This window comes from Carassius gibelio, chromosome B12 (assembly GCF_023724105.1).
Source record: "Carassius gibelio isolate Cgi1373 ecotype wild population from Czech Republic chromosome B12, carGib1.2-hapl.c, whole genome shotgun sequence".
NCBI classification, from domain to species: Eukaryota; Metazoa; Chordata; class Actinopteri; order Cypriniformes; family Cyprinidae; genus Carassius; species Carassius gibelio.
The window spans coordinates 3,109,909-3,127,693 of NC_068407.1; the positions used below are offsets into that span (position 1 = coordinate 3,109,909).

Sequence of the window (17,785 nt, forward strand, 5' to 3'; positions counted from 1 at the left end):
TGACATGCGATGGAACAGATGGCAAAAAACTCTACCAAGTTGCACTGTAGGATGACAATCTTTTATTATATTAACATCAAGTATGAAAAAAAAGTAAATTATCTGCAACAGTAAAATAACCTTGTCAGCACTGTCGACATGTAGCATCGTTGCGCTTTGAGCGTCCAGTGTTCGAGTCCCAGCTGATCTTTCCTGATACTGCCCCCCCCTCCACTTCGTTTCCTGACTAACTACTATCCTATCAAATGAAGGCAATACATTAATTACATAAAAAAGCACTGAAATGAATACATTAAAGCTGAACTGAAAATATAAATATTGAAAGACTGCCAAAACTGCCAAAAGCAAATAACAATTACTAGAGCTAAATGTAAAAAAAAAACTGAAAATCTCAGAATATTAAAATAATATTATAAAAGCCAATTCAAAATATCAATAAGTACTATTATAGTCTACTCTATAAATAATATATCAACACTGAAAACTATTTGGCTATTGAAAAACGTTTAGTAACAGATAACTAGTAACTGTCAAATAGAAGTCATTATAGTATTAGTTGACTGTCTGCTTAATATCTGCTAACACTTTCTTTTGATAGTACGTAAGTTACTTTGCAAGTATTTTAAGTACTTTTACTAACCATAACCTAACACTACAAACACTCCAATGAGAGTTAGTAGACATGTAGTTGCAAATTAATGAATGTTAAGTCATTTGCAAACTAACTTATAATTAGAAGAACGTCTAATTATATAGTGAACGAACGTGCACTATTAAAATAAAGTTTTACCAAAAGTTACATTACATTATAGAAGTTTTGAATGCCATATTTACTGAAGCCTTCATTGTACCCTATAAAGTGTGGATTTTTGGCCATAATACTACAAATTTTTTGTTGCAGTGTTTTGGTCTGTCTGATCTCAAAGAACTTAAAAACCTTGGCATTGTGTGGTTAATAAGTTATCAAAGTAATTAAACAAAGTATTTAATAGAATTAAAAAAATATATATTTGCAATACTGCACATTCTCTTACCTCCGCATTACTGTTGTGAATATCCACTGATTTATCTTCCCCCTTAAAAAACAAATAATAAAATAAAAAAAGCTTTGAATAGGAAAAAACGTTCTGTCGCATAACGACACAACAACCTTCACTGCAGCGGCAGGATATCTGAGTGACACTCCGACTAATTAAATTTCTCAAATATCATCAGCCTGACAGCAACAGCTTTCAACTCCTCTGATGAGGGGCTGTACTAGAAAGGTCCTTCTGTATGCAAAAGTGCGAAAAGATGCCTTCAGAAATCAATTGATCGATTAAAGTAACTGGGTCGTTTAGAGATCTGAGTGCTGAAAAAAAGGGGAAAAGAAAATGTCATCGTGATGATTTGGCACCAACACAATGATCAAGGGAAGACTAATTCTGAGTAATTGTGAAGTTAAATTCAGCGTCTGTTATGAATAAATAAATAAGGTTGACACTTTGAGGTAGCACTTTTGAAAAACAGTCCAAGCCAGGTGCCAGCCGAAAAAACCTAATTTATTTTGAATGTATTTGTTTGGCTGAAATCTAGAATAGAGTGATAAAGCCAATCAGCAGATATGGGGATTGTTAGGACTCAATCATTGTCAAAGTCCAAATGGCAAATTTGGCTAGGATGCCAATGTCACACCTCTACTCTTTTTGAAAGACATCCTGGGATTTTTTAATGACCACAGAGAGTCAAAACCTCGGTTTAATGTCTCGTCTGAAGGATGGTGCTTTTTGACAGTATAGTGTCCCCATCACTGAACTGGGCTGTTAAGACCCACACAGACCACAGGGTGAGCACCCCCTGCTGGTCTCACTAACACCTCTTTCAGCAACAACCTAGTTTTCCCAGGATGTCTCCCATCCTGGTACTGACCAAGCTGAACCCTGCTTAGCTTCAGTGGGTGACCAGTCTTGGGCTACAGGGTGATATGGCTGCCGAAATGAAAAAAAGAATTAGTCAAAAAGGAACTAATTAGTGATAATCTATTCAGAAAGCAAAACATTGGCTAAATATTTACATGATAATGGGATGATAAATACATCTAGAGATTTTCATCAATTCTGTATAATTTCTATCCATCCAGTTTAGATGAGCAAAAATGACTTTACATAAAACCCTAAATGACTCACAAAAACAGAAGAGACTTGCTCTCAATGCCTGTGCCTCTCTTTCTCTCTTATATTAATACATTATATGAAAATATTTTATTTAAAAAGACAATTAACATTAATAACACTTAATGCTCCCATTAAATGCCTAAGACATACTGTTGTCTTTGCTTCAAACAAAAATGTAAAAAAAAAAAAAAAAAAAAAAAAAAAAAAAAAAAATGGCAACATACAGAGCATTTTCCAAACCAGACCAAAGCTGTTACCACAGAGTTGTGATAAAAACCACACAGTGAGAAATAAAAACCACTTATACCCTTGAGTAAACAGTATGTAAGCAGAGCTCTTTTCTCCTGAGCACCAGCAGGCGTTAAACTCAATAGGAGGCAAAAGTGTTGTGGGCAGCCTGAAGATCCCGCTGTTTGCCTGAGGGCCATCTAGAGCTAAAGCAAACAGTATGTGTGTGAATGAGAGAGAAAGGAGACAGATAAAGGCCCCCAGCTCTATTCTTCATGCACCACTCATGATGTAATCCATACCACAGCCTTCATTTCCATACTGATAAATATCACGGTCATTAGATACATTCGATTAAGATACTTAAAGACTGCAGATTAACCAAACAGAAGCTAATCAATCCACGGTAGTCATCAAGTGAACAAACAGAAAGTAATTCCAAGAAGAATTTAAGTTGCTATTCATGAATAATCTACATTACTAAACTGAGTCTGAATCATTCAGGTTTGTGAATTGATTCACTGTAATGATTCAACTCGAAATAAAGATCATGAATCACACATCCTTTTTATAAAAGCACCCAACAGAAACTAGGCCAGATGTTGAGGTTAATAGATAAAGATGGCTTAAATTACTGTTTGTTTCTCACACAAAGCTATCATATGAGTCTTATGAATCACCTCTAGACCTTTTTACTTGCATTATATTGAAAAGATATCCTGTTCACATGTCTCATCATGGTCATCTGGTCACTTATTACTCATTATGTTATCTTCAGACTGTATTGCATTACGATCATCATCCTCCTCTTAGGAAGTGGCCTTATCATGTTTATCATCATAATAATGATCCTAATTTCTAGATAATGACTCATTTATCCTGTTACCTCTTGGTTTACAGTCTATCTGGTTTCCTGTCCAGACACCCACCAACTGAATGACACCCAATATAAGAAAAACCTTCTTAGACGGTAACTGCATATTAAAACAGGGCAGCGTCAGACAAGAGAATCATGTCTCTTTAAAGGCCTAAAGATACAGGCATAGAAAGCTGATGGAAATAGGTCTTTCAGAAACAGATGGGAAACAGGAGGGATAGACAGAGAGTGAGAGAAAGAGAGAAAACGAACAATAGCGGATGGAAGTGAGAAATAATGAGGTGTGGGAAAACCAAACAAAACAACATAAAAAAAAAAAAATAAAATAAAAAACGTACAATTATATCTGGGATTTTTGGTAGAGATTTCCACTTAAAGGGAAAGTACATGCAAAAATAAAAATCTGTCTCTTTTATGTTCACCCTCATATTGTTCCAAACTAATTTGCATTATTCTGTAGAATAAAAATTAAGTTTTATGCTTTAAAATTCTTGACTTTTTAAAGAAGCATATATATTTTCTCAAAATTACTGACAAATATATTGACTATGTATTTATTTACCCAAATCTTGTTATTGTTTATTAGTTTATCAACATGTGTGCACATAAATCAATAAATACATAAAGACAAGTTTTGGGTGTACTGTTCCTTTAAGACTGTGTTTGAGTGTATATGTGTGCATAGGTGGATCTGATTAGCATGCCAATTATTCTGAGATTTCATGTTTGCATGCCTTCAGCATGTTTTTGACCATACTATTCATAAGCTAGCTCATGAATATTACCTTTCTAATTACCCTCGGCTCCACTACAAACTGCAAGTGACTAGAGAACATAATCAAACTGAATATCTGTGCAAGGGTCCCACTTTGTACTCTGGGGCCCTCCGTCTTACATTGTTATTCACACAGAGACAGTGTTCATAAGGCAAAACGTGAACAGACAATAATTTAGTCCATTTAGCCTCCCCTTCAGTGCGTAGCAAACAAATTTCCACCTATAAATCAAGAAATGGAGGAGGAGGGAAATTATATTTATTTTGCAGTGCTTGGGTAATTCCACTGAATGCCTTAAAAAGCCAAAGGTAGAAAAGTAAGGCACCGTTAAAATGTGTTTGCTTTTCAGCACAAAGCAGCCATTTAGATACAAAGAGCTAAAGAACCTCCATAAAGACCTATTTGCTCTTTTACAGCACTTGTAAAGATGGGAAAGTGGTATTATTACTAAATTTGAAGCACTTTGGGTGTTCGTAGACAAGGGGGCTTCACTTACTCGCAGTCTCTCTACAGACACAACAAGAGCAGCGCACACAGACATCGACCACCCGTGGCAAGAGCTGATAATTCTTAGACCGGTAAACAGTGGCGTGTCCCAGTGGAGAGAGATTAAAGACCGAGAAACCGTGTGAGGAGTAGACCGAGAGAGTGAGAGTTGCACTGAGTGCCACTTGGATAAATGAAGTAAACTCCATACTGCAGTTGTCTCGATAAGAAAGGAGTGGAACTCACAATACTATCAAAATCATTCTGTCTACCAATATAACATCAGTCTGCCTCACTTCTGTTTTCCCCTGCTGATCTTGAGACATGGGATCAAACTTTACCAGCAATTAATTTTTAAAGTAGCAACATAGTAGCGCTCTAATTAGTGAATTTTCTTAAAACCACATTGTCATGTTTTACCCATTGAAATATCCATCTGTTCTTAACAGTTCAAGTAGATTAAAAATAAATAAATAAAATGCATCCAATTAATTGCACACCATGCTGAATAAATTAACTGACTATGTATATCAAGGTGTGCTAAGAATGGAGATATTTTGACAGGCAACTACACTATTTTGAATGGACAAAAACATCTTTATTGACATTGATATCTAATTGTTGTTTAAAATACATTTTCACTTCTATATTTCCAAAAATAAATAAATAACAGTATCATCCACTACCCCTAAAACATAGATCTGTTCATGCAAATTAAAATGAAAAATTGTTGATTCCATTTATATGCTATGCTCAATAGATTAATTGATTGTTCACACCCACACCCACACCCACACACACACACACACACACACACACACACACACACATATACATATATATATATATATATATATATATATATGTGTGTGTGTGTGTGTGTGTGTGTGTGTGATCAGAAAAACAGCTTTAAGGCTGTAGTTTAAAATAGATTAACTTCTTTATTTCCTAAAATTTCATAACATTACATAATCCCTAAAAAATCCATCTGTTCATGATGATTAAAATGACTAATTGTTAATCAATTAAAAAACAAATCCAATTAATTATATGCTATGGTCATTAGATAAATTGATGGTGTATATCAATATCCTCCCCAAGATTTTGGCAGGCAATTAAACTCTCTGAATGAATAAAAACAGCTTTAAATTTCAATATGTTGTGTTTTATTTGATATGATGTTTATTATCAGTCAATTTTTGAATCAAAACTATCTGTATGTGTTCTTGTAATCTGTCTGAAAAATTTTCATTATTGTACAAAGTGAGATTTTTGGCTTCTTTTATAAAGTCTAATTGTTTTTCATTAGCTTACACCGGTATTTTTTTCAAAGCTGTACTACTTTAAACTTGACACTTTAAACTTGATGTGCATTCGCCTGTGTCAAGTTTAAAGTAGTACAGCTTTGAAAAATACATAAATTGCATATGTTTCCTCCAATAAGTTGATTTTGAACTTATGACTTGTGCCTGCTCTTACTAACTAAATTGTCAACCCTAATTCAAATAAATATGAACTTAAAAAAAAAAAAAACTTAATCAAATATCCTTCAGAAACTGATTTCTAACACCTTTCCCCAACCTTTCTTCAATCCCCTACTGGTTTCAGGGTCCAGATTTAGACCCAGGAGCAGCACACTTCAGATAAAAGCGGTCTCCATGGTAACCTCCAGCCCGCAGCCATCTGTGTGAGTATTGCATTAAGGTCCGTTGGTTCAGGAGTTTAGGGAGCTGGTAATTCATTCGACAGCAACAGGGACTGAACTACTGTGCGAGGTTAGACCCATAATCCCTCAAAAGGAATACCGGTGCTCTTTGACAGCGAGGGACAGGGATGAGGGAAATAAATCATGCCGACCATGCTTGAGCTGCATTTTGGAAATGCAGTGGCTGGAAGAGTACAAAAACTTCACCAGTCTCTATAAAGTTCACCCAAGGTGCCACAGACTCACAAGAAGTGATACTGCCATAGTGAAGGTGCCACTTTGTTGAGTGTCTAAGTGAACAACGGATGCTGAAAAACACATTGAGCAATTAGCATGAACTGGTTTTCTGATTTATTTTTATTTTTTAAGCTTGACCAGACTAGAAGACCAGCTAAAACTGGCAGGTTGGTTTGTTAATGCAGGGTTTAAAAAGGGTGAATAATTCACCCAAACACAGCTGGGAAGTGAAAAGGTTAATTGCATGTTGACTTAAATCAATGAAAATCAATGAAAACAAACCCATATTCTTCATATCACACAGATGCCCAAAACAAACACTGAACAAGAAGAAATAGAGCAAGAGCAATAAACAACTCCAATGTTTTGGTGATATTGATCATTGAAAGAAATGCCATTACAGCTCATTGATTTAACTTCTCAGCACCTATTAATCACGCATAAGGGTTTTTACTTCCGTCTGCATCTAAACTCTCATCAATCGTTTCTCTTAAGCTAGCAGTCAACATTTAATTATAACCTAAATATTGGTCAACATCAGCAGTGAAGTGTATTGATCCTATAAGAAGCCTATTATTAATGAAAATAAATACATATTTCATTTCCTAAATAGCATGGATATGTGAATTCATTATTAAAGCTTGCATGAAAATTGCATGCACAGAGAACATTTTCTGAACGCTTCTTTGTGCCTTTTGTTCTAATGGAAGAGAATATTAAACTGCAGACATTAACACAAGCCCATTAGAATTCCCACACATTTTACTAATGACATTTTCAGTTGTTTGTGATTACCAGACAGGGATATTCAAATATCATTTTAAAGAGACTACACTCACAAAGAACAACTAGCTGATTAAATATTTTAGACCGGTTAAAATAACTAGAGAAATGCATGTTCCCTTCAAATATATATATGACTGCAAGACATGCAAATTCATAATAAATAAATAAATGTGTTTTTTGCACCCTATATCCATACCTTCATTGTCTTTTATTGTAAAGTTAGGGTTGGCAGGAACTCCTCCAGGAAAAGAGAAGGAAAATCCCTTTCCATTGGCAAAATCATCTTTATCCACAGCCGTGATTGTCTGAATGACCTGCCATCAACAGAAACGAGAGAAGAAAAAAAAAGACATGAGAAACACTTTCCTTTTATAGTGACGTTTGTTAGCTTTAGTTTAGCTTTTGAGTCTCTCTGGTGATGCTTGACTGATAAAGTTTTTATTAAGATGCCTGGATTGTAGAGTATATATGGATTCACCAGTTTCCCATTCGGAAAACCCACCATCCTAAATAAAAGTTTAATTAGCTGGGTTCAAAAGCTCAGAACATAGTTTTGCTTGATTCCTTCTGTTCCCTCACCCACCCCCTCTCGTTCTCTTCTGAAATCTCTGCTGGTATCTCAGCATCTGTGGGATTCTGAGTGCTTTGTGCATTAAAACCAGCTGGTTTGTTGGTCTGAGTTGTCTTGGAAACCCAACAGGCATTTGATTCCTTGAGTGTGGTCCATTATGAGTGGCACATCCCTGTGCTCTACTCCCTGCAAAGAGCGATAGCTTCCAACTGAACAGGTTCAGACTGAAGGAAACTTTAACTGGATTGCCTTTCATGTGTGTGAAACCAGTAATGATAAAAGTCTGACAAATTCCCAATGCCATTTGTTAAAGTTAATGCATGCACATTACTCTGTCTTTAAATCCTTTTGTGTGTGTGTTTATTGTGTTAAATGTGTTATATTTTATAAAATTATAAATTATTTTATAATTCGATTTTATAAAATATTTAAAAACATTATAAATTATTTTAATATTGCTTTTGATAAATGCATTTATTTATTTTTTCCCCTTTATTTTTTATTTTTTTTTATTTTATTTATTATAGTAGGATTAAAAAAAAAACTGTACACTGACATGTAAAATGTTACAATAGATAACAAAAGAAAATTATATGTTGGTTTTCACAAAATTGTTAAGAACCAAAATACTGAGCACTGATGATAACTAATAATAAGCATGCAGAAAATCAGCATATTAGAATGATTTCTGAAGGAACGTGTGAACATATACTTGCACACGCTTCAGCTTTAACACTGAGCAACATAAACTTATAAGAACAGTTAAAACAGTTATATTTATTTATTACATCTTAAAGGGATACTCCACCCCACAAATGAATTTTTTTTTTCATTAATCACTTATCCCATGTTGTTCCTAACCCGTAAAAGCTTTGTTTGTCTTCTTTAATATTTTTTTGGACTTTAGGCTGATTTTGGCATAATGTCTAAACAGTGTTTAAACTGGCGCAGTCAAAACATTTACCTGTTTCTTTGAACCTAGACTCAGGCTCAGCATCACCAGATCAACAAATGATGTGACTCTTGGGACGGGACCATCTGTTTTTTCAACTAATGGAGGGCAGGGGAGTTTGCATCACCTGTTTGAAAATGGTCTTTATTTTTGAAGTCAGTTTGATGATTCTAGTGGTGCAGAAAGTACACATTCCACTTAAATCACATGCAAAGTGCACAGAAGCACTTTAATTGGCTACTCCCGTAATGTAGTGTGGATAATTTCTGGAATTGGATGTACTGTTTTATGTTGGGAACACAGGGGATATTAAAATAGGCTCGACCTCATCTGTCCTTCATTTTCTCTCGCTCTCATCCCTCTCTTTCTTTGGGCTGCTGGTGAAAAAACAGCATTTCAAAATTAAATGGAAAAGTGTGGGTAGGAAAATAGGAGTATGCTTTAGTGAGTCAGAGCTGTCACGCTTTGTTGATCAGATTTTTATTCTCATTGAGAGATGATTAGCATTCCTATAACCCCCTTCCATTTTTCTATTTCAGCCCCTCTAAATATTCACACTTTCTTCTCTACACCATTCATGGCAGGAAACTGTTCCTGTTTGTAAGGGACTTTTTGTTTTCTTTTTCGTGCAGATTGATATGTAAATCCATATTGATCAAAACCATATTATAATCTTTCAGATTACCAATTTAACAGTAACTGTTGTTAATATAGTAACTAACTGCTTGCATTTTTAATCACAAAAATACATATTTATGCATCACTTTCATATTAATTAAGCTCTTTAATAAGTAAAATGATTAAAACAGCAGTTTGTTTCTGTACTTTAGCTGTTATGTTCTGTTCGGCCTTCCTTGTTTCTCTGCCAGGGAATGAAGGTGTCATGGAGAATGTGAGACAGAGAAACAGTTTGACCGTTGTGGGACTTGCCTGTCCTGCCCTGGTGCTTTCACAGATGATGATATCGTCTTCTGTGTTGATCATTGGAGGATTGTCGTTCACATCCAGGACCTGCACTGTAACGGGCACATGGCTCTGAAGACTAGGATTGTCTGATAACAAAAGAAAGCATTGCAGTATGCGGAAATCATCAGAAAAATATGTAAACAACAAGAAAAGTTCTTCAGGAACATCAATCAGCATTTTTGCAGTGAAGATAATGGTAATGGAGATTTGACTATCCATTAAAACATGAATTAGCCCACCGTCTCATTGATCCATCCTTTTATTTATACATTAAACCCATCTATGGTGACTTTAAAGTGCTTGAGCAAAAAAAAATCACTTGGAAAATCACACGAGAAGCATGACTTCTCAAAGTTCTTAGAAGGTTTTTCCACATTGTTTTCATTGATTTAAAAAAAAAAAATCAGAAGAAAACTAAATCAAGATAATTTGAGTTAACCACAGGTTCTGTGTTGACTGGGACATTAGTAAACTGGAACATAGTTTTGCTGAATATCAAGTGACATTAAAAATAACATGGCAATATCCAATTAATTCCTGATTAGCAAACACAGGTCATGCAAATTTCTATCAAGTCTGTCTCAAAAGAACACACATCTGAACTGTAACTTCTTAGAGAAAAGTACATTTGCATGCACTCCTCGATCCCTGGGTGGGATCCGGATAATTTTGCTTACAAATTGGCTAAATCATCTAATAGCAATTCTCAGTGAGTCGGACTCATACCGATTACATTAATTTGAATCAAAACACTATAAATGCAAAAACGCAGGAATTAACAAGACATTATAATGCTCATAAATTAAAAACAGGTCCACAAGAAGGACATACAAATATTCTGTGCAGTTACACATTGAGTAATTAACAAGACACATTACATTCTGTTAGGGTCTTTCCAAATTACTTGGAGATTTCTGTCAGACTGAGAATAGCCCTGAGTGCTCTCATAGACTTTCACACAAAGATCTTTTTTTTTTTTTTTTTCAAACTGCAGGCACTGCAATGCAATCTCTATGAGTTGTGGGAGAGCTTTCGTCATCATGCTTAACCTTAACTTGTGCAAGGATTGGCAGGAACAGTGACATCCAATAACATTCTAAAAATATTTTGAATTTTAACAAAAAAAAAAAAGAGAGAAAAAAAGAAAAACTACTTTAATATCTAAATCAAATGTGAAAAAAATAAACAGCCATGCCAACTCAAATTCAGTTGTCAGTTGAACTTGATCGACATCATGAGAACGTTACCTCAGCGCAGATGAATTCTATTGTGTCATTGAAATAAATATAATTCAGCCATCAAAGCAATAGGGATAAATTGGCAATTAAAGAATTACAGTAGAACCACCAAGACCTAATTTAAACAACAAACAAGCATCTAAAAATGGCAGGAAGTCAAATAAATGGGGATTTTCGAGGACAGTACAGTATGAGCGAAAAAAAAAAAAAAAAAGATCTCTAGTGTGCTGCGAGCTAGCTAATGCTTTATTTTGTTACCCCTGCATTGTGTTGCATTCCGACAGCGTGACACACATCGCATGGACAACTACAGGTGTAATGTAATAGTTACTTCTATTATTTACCGTATTTTCCAGACTATAAGTCACACTTTTTTTCATAGTTTGGCTGGTCCTGCGACTTATAGTCAGGTGCGACTTATTTATCAAAATTAATTTGACATGAACCAAGAGAAATGAGCTAAGAGAAATGAACCAAGGGAAAACATTACCGTCTACAGCCGCCAGAGGGCGCTCTATGCTGCTCAGTGCTCCTGTAATCTACACTGAACACATAGAGCGCCCTCTCGCGGCTGTAGACGGTAATGTTTTCTCTTGGTTCTTGATTCTAAATAAATGCGACTTATAGTCCAGTGCGACTTATAGTCCGAAAAATATGTAATATATCCATGTAAACAACCATCCCCCGCCTACTTTATTAACTTAACTAGCTTTATGTTTATTCCATAACTTAATGATTAATGAAGCTGCCTTCAAAACATAAACAAAACACGATGGTTCTGTTGACAGTGGTTTAGTTAAACATTTTCAGCAGTATTTAAATGCGATTGTCACTCCCAGAATTTTACAGCGTGTATAAGGCCATATCTGATACATCTTAAAGCTGGTTTGGTAGTGTCTTTAAGGCATTTTGAACATTTTGTCTCTCACTGTTGTGCTTTATTGTGTTGTTATCAGACCATAGGTTGTCTAAGATCTGGCAAAAAGTGCCACATCTATCAGTTTTATAATGCCGAACACTTATGCACCACAACTGGCTAATAAAATAACATGCTATCTTGTCAATAGCACAACTACTGTTAAATGCAATATAATTGCTGAGACGTCTTATAAGCATCCAGGCCAAGTGAGTTCCTCTCCCTCGTCATCCTCACTAACGAGCACTCTAACATGAATTCACACCCACAGCGGGACCACAAACGAATATTTCTCAGACGGAAGCCTTTAACGGCAAAGCCATCGCCATGGCAACAAACTCACCATTAGTAAAAAAAAAAAAAAAAATGACTTCCTTCCTTCAATGTATCTGTGATTGCATACAACAATGTTAAACACAAACGCATCAAAACAACATCAGAAATGTGATTTAGTGTTCTGTCATTTTCCGTATTTACCTTCAGGGATATTTGTTTTGTGTTTACACATTTTATTGCACTTTCATAGCTCAGAATTGATTGTGATTTTCAGAAATGTTCAATATCAAATTCAAATGAGACAACTGTTTACCAAACTACAGTTCGTAGTATAGTGATACATATCTCAGATAATGTGGTTATGAAATATACCTTGAACACAGCAAACACTAAAGCATCTGCTGAATGCATAGATGAATTGGATCTAAAATGTTGATGAACACAGATCTGAGCACAGTCTGAGAGAGTTAAGATCTCTTCTGAGCCTCTGCAGGAGATTAATGCATATCTCTGAGCAGCAGACTTATACAAAGTCTCCATTTGATCTCATTGTTGTCTAGGGAGAATAAGTGAGATATTAAAGCGATGTTTGAATTTTCATTACCATGCTGGATATCTGAACATGGTAGAATATGATTATCATATAGAACACTGGATGTGTTTCATTGGTGCTGGGAGTAAGGGTAATTACTCTGATAAAATTTGCAGCAGGAGAGTCACATGACTCCATTTACATTACTGCCTGTGATTTTTATCATCTGAGAGATTATATACAACCATTCTTTCACTGTTTTAGTTCTCTAGCATGAGTGGCTGCGTTAAAGGGCTATTTCACTCAAAAATTTCAAGTCTGTTGTCATTTCCTCACTCTCATTTTGTACCTTCTCCTCCCAACACAAAAGGCGACTTTGAAGACTGTGCTGATCGCTATTTTCCATAAAAGCGCCATAATATGAAAGATCCAGTAATAAAACAGACTGAACTGGTTCTCAAATTTAACAATCAAAGATCTGGATACAGATGATTTTAATGATATTTTACAGTGCTTCTGGATCCATTTTGAAGTTTGAAAGCGATTGACCCCATTCATTTTAATTGCTTGGGAAAACAACAACAACAACAACAACTCATCTTTTTTTTATCTCTTCCCACAGAAGAATGTAAGTCACAATACGTTTGGCACAACACTAGGAGCGAGTAAATAACCACAATTTTCATTTCTGAGCTAACTTTTCCTTGTGTGCTAAGAGGTGCAATCTTTGACTATTAACAGGCCAGAAGAGTTGCTTTCACAGCAGCGGGAGGGCGAGCGATTTTCAAAGATAGAAAGCGAATGGCAGACTGTTTCTCATGAGTGCACGAGCCGTTTATTGCCGAGACTTTCTTGGCAAACCAATTTGCGAGTTATTAAAGCTCAACCAGCAGGGTTTCTGGTACCCACCTTCCTCTGTTGCCATGACAGTGATGTTGTGCCAGGGCGTATCCTCGCGGTCCAGGAGCTGAGTGGTTCTAATGACTCCGCTGATGGATTCGATATCGAAATACACCTCTTTGTCTTCTCTCCGCTCGATGAAATACCTAAATATAGAAGAGAGAGCATGAATACTGCATGAACTTTTCCATCTTTCACCCCTCTATATCATGGCAGTGGCATTAAGAGCAAAGACAGTCCATAATTTTCCTATAGCTTCTATTGCTAAACATGATTGGGATGTGAAACCCAGAAAGAAAGAAAGAAAGAAAGAAAGAAAGAAAGAAAGAAAGAAAGAAAGAAAGAAAGAAAGAAAGAGCAAGGAGAAAGAGCAAGGAGAAAAACTGCAGCAGAGAAGCATTAGTTGGACATAATTAACAAATCCAAAGTGACATGCTTGGTAGAGATGCTCAAAGGACTGTCAGATTCTCTTTCCAAGCATGAATGTGAAATTAAAACACATTTGCATTTCCTAAAAGAAATACTAGAGAGTGTAAGGCAGCCAAAATTAACGTTAACATTTAATGTAACCATACGATTTGAGTTTTAGTTCTGGATAGTGGTTCTGCTATTTTGGTTTTGTGGCAAAGGAGTTAATCAAGGTTTACTGGTTAGCAGGGTTGGGTTAGCTAGTAGATACCAAAAGACTGTTTCTGGTTAACAGCAGTTAAAAAATCAATAATAAGAGAAAAAAAAAAACAAAACAAAAAAAAACATAAAATAAAAATTATTTTATGTATATATATACATTTGGAGAAATTTTATATATCTCAATATGCCATTCAAATTATATATACTTGCTGAAAAAAAGGCATAAGTGTATAAAATTTGTTTGTTTTTAGTTGCTTTCATCATGTTAACTAGGGAGAAATACAGGAAACACAAAAATATTCTCAAGAAAACAAAAAACTCATCCCGAAATCCTGTTAATGCACCACCAGGATGTCTACTGTGAAGAATATGCCTTTAAAAACCATTTTCCCTGCAACGTCTCATGAGACAAATGCTTTACATGAAATATGATAATGATCAGATGCATCATTATAACAGTTAGGAACGAAACTAAGGAGATAACAGTGACCTTGTTTTTTTTTCCATAACGCTAATGCTGATTCTCAAACTTCTATGCCATTTCATTTTTATGCTAATGCTGCAGTATAAATTATTTTATGGAAAAGAAATGCTGTTTTTTTTTTTTTTTTTTTCAGGGAAACAGAAATGCAATAAATGGACTGGGAAAAAAAGGAAAGTTTAGTGTTATCCTAAAAAAATGTAAAAAAAAAAAAAAAAAAAATAGGCCAGGGATTTTTTATGAGACTTTTCTCTTGTTTTCTCTTATGTATTTTAATTATTTATTTATAGCAGTGATAAATGCTGATGTAAAAAACATTTGTATGAAACCGAGGATCTCACATTAACCAATGAGATTTGCAGCATTTGCATGAAGGCTAAAATTACGTCCTCTCCGTCACGCATGGACTGTGCAGCTTCATTCAAAGATGGCTTGAATACACACGTCCTCAAACCACCAGTACAGAGAGACGCTAATAAACCATACAGGTCATATCTCATTACCACAAGAAAATGTGCACCGTCCTTGACTGCATGAGAGGAGATGAGGATTTTACACTTTAGGCCTTTTACTGCCAGAGAAAGGAACATTCTGACATTCTGACTTGCATGTCATCCAAAAATTATTTTCTCCATGTTCTGCAGACTATAATGTGCACAACATTTCATGTCATATTGAGAATCCTCATCATCTTGTGTTTACTAAACTTTCATTTATACATAGAATAATTCTTATGGACTTTTCACACTCGAAATACACTACCTTTGTGCTTTATTACACACTCTTCATACATTATCATTAGTCAGTAATTAATTATAAATTAAATATAAATTATTATTTATATTATCTCACTGTGTGTTTCTAAACCCATGGCTAATGCATATTGCATATTTGCATAATTATATACATTTAAAACATTGATCTGTCAAGTACAGCCCAGAGCATGCAACATCACCTTTGTGCCATGTCTAGACTGGACTGCTTTTTTAATAGATGATTCTATCTGATTCAGTCTTCTCAATTTCCAATAATAATAATAATAAAAAAAAAAAAAAAAAAAAAAAAAAGAAAATAATAATAATAATAATAATACATGTAAACATGTAAAAATTGTGAATATAATAATACAATTTAAATAATATAAAAATAAAATATAAAGATATCAAATTATTTCAAATTATTTTTTTTTCCCCCAAACTTTTGATTTTAGGTCACTAGGGCTGTCAGTCGATTAAAACATTTATCTAATTAATTGCATGATCTAATTAATTAATCACAAATTAAATTTGGCTGTAAAATTACCCACAAAAGACCAATTAAAGTCATTATTGTGTTATTATAAGTAGTATCTTTATAATTTTATTTTATTATTATTATTATTATTATTATTATTATTATTATTATTATTATTATTATTTTTGATTAAGCATTAAATTTATTACACATACATGTTTAGAATACAATGGCCAAACATAAACTATGGAACCTAAAAAAAAAAAAAAAAAAAAAAAAAAAAAATATATATATATATATATTTATATATATATATATATATATATATATATATATATATATATATATATATATATATATATATATATATATATATATATATATCTTGAATTTTATGAGCATAACTGCATTTTTGCTGTTATTGTCCTGCATCATATGTGTCAACAGTCAACTGTGTGCACTGTAAAATGACGTACAGGTCTGTGGGCGGGGACAATGCATTGTCTGCGTTAAAATGTTGTAATTGTGTAATTTTCACAACAAATTAATTAACGTTAAATCGACAGCCCTAATATATATATATATATATATATATATATATATATATATATATATATATATATATATATATATATATATATATATAACAAAAAAAAAAAAACAGATTGAATGAATGAATGAGGCATCAGTGATGCTGTGTTTTCCAAGTGTGATGAAACAGGAATTCTAGTTCATCTGAATCTCCATCAGCATCTCTGGGAGGCAGCATGATATCAGCACTAAAGCAATGATGTTTTTATGAGCTGGCCTGCTCACACCTCTCTTTCATTAGAGTGTGTGGAGGCAATTGAGCCTTTGGCAACAGTGTTTCACTACCATGCTAACATGGGGTGCCTTAACTACTCTAATTAACAATATCCTCCATAGACAGAGCAAGAGACAGAGAGAGTCAAAGCAGTAAAAGATGCTTGTATGTCATATCAACTCAGTGTCATCCTATTAAATTTGACCTTTACAGAGAGATGTGAGAAATGGGAGGGCACGGAGGAGAGAGAGAGACAAATAATGTCAGATTTTGCTGTAGCATTGCATTTATGCACACACACCATGATTTAATAAAAACCTATACAAACAGTAGTGATTTGATGGTGCAAATTCAAGCAAATATAGGTGTATTGCAGGTGACTTGCTATGAATTGCACAGATTGCTACACACACACACACACACACACACACACACACACACAATCTTACCTGACAGGACTGTTTTTGCTGTCTGGGTCTCTCGCTGTGACGGCTCCCACTTCAGTTCCTACCCTGGCGTTCTCATAGACCTCCATAATGTAATAATCCATTGAGAAAATGGGAGGCTCATTTACGTCTCCGACTGTGATCTTGAGCGTGGCGTCGTCTTTGAACGAGCTCAGATAGGAGAAGCGTGGATCCAAGTGCGTGTTCTCAGCAGAGATGTGAAGACTGTATTGCTTCTTCTTCTCATAGTTCAGTGGCTAGAGAAAACAGAAAAATTAACTCATTACAAATAAGGGTTATTATCTTTAACTAAAACCTATTAAATCATAAAAATGAATAAAAAATAAAGCTTTACTGAAATAAATAAATAAATAAATAAATAAATAAATATATATATATATATATATATATATATATATATATATATATATATATATATATATATTTCAAATTTTTCATTAAGTTTAGATTGTAGTAAAATAAAAGAATTAAAACTAAATAAACAAAAAACAAACAAACAAACAAACAAAAAAAAAAAAAAAAAAAACCCAGACATTTTTAAATACCAACAATTTAACCTCAATTAAAATA

At 34.2% G+C, this 17,785-nt stretch overlaps 1 protein-coding gene across 2 annotated transcripts in view; it reads right to left on the bottom strand.

The window, feature by feature from the left end:
* The window catches only part of LOC127969499 (cadherin-18-like), a 201,280-nt gene that overhangs the window by 11,543 nt on the left and 171,952 nt on the right, over positions 1-17,785 (bottom strand). For both annotated transcript variants that reach the window (XM_052571505.1, XM_052571506.1), the window contains 4 exons: positions 17,198-17,451; positions 13,609-13,745; positions 9,702-9,823; positions 7,445-7,562 (listed from right to left, as the gene is read on the bottom strand). In XM_052571505.1, coding sequence (XP_052427465.1) covers positions 7,445-7,562; positions 9,702-9,823; positions 13,609-13,745; positions 17,198-17,451 — 631 coding nt within the window. The remainder of the gene's footprint in view (positions 1-7,444; positions 7,563-9,701; positions 9,824-13,608; positions 13,746-17,197; positions 17,452-17,785) is intronic.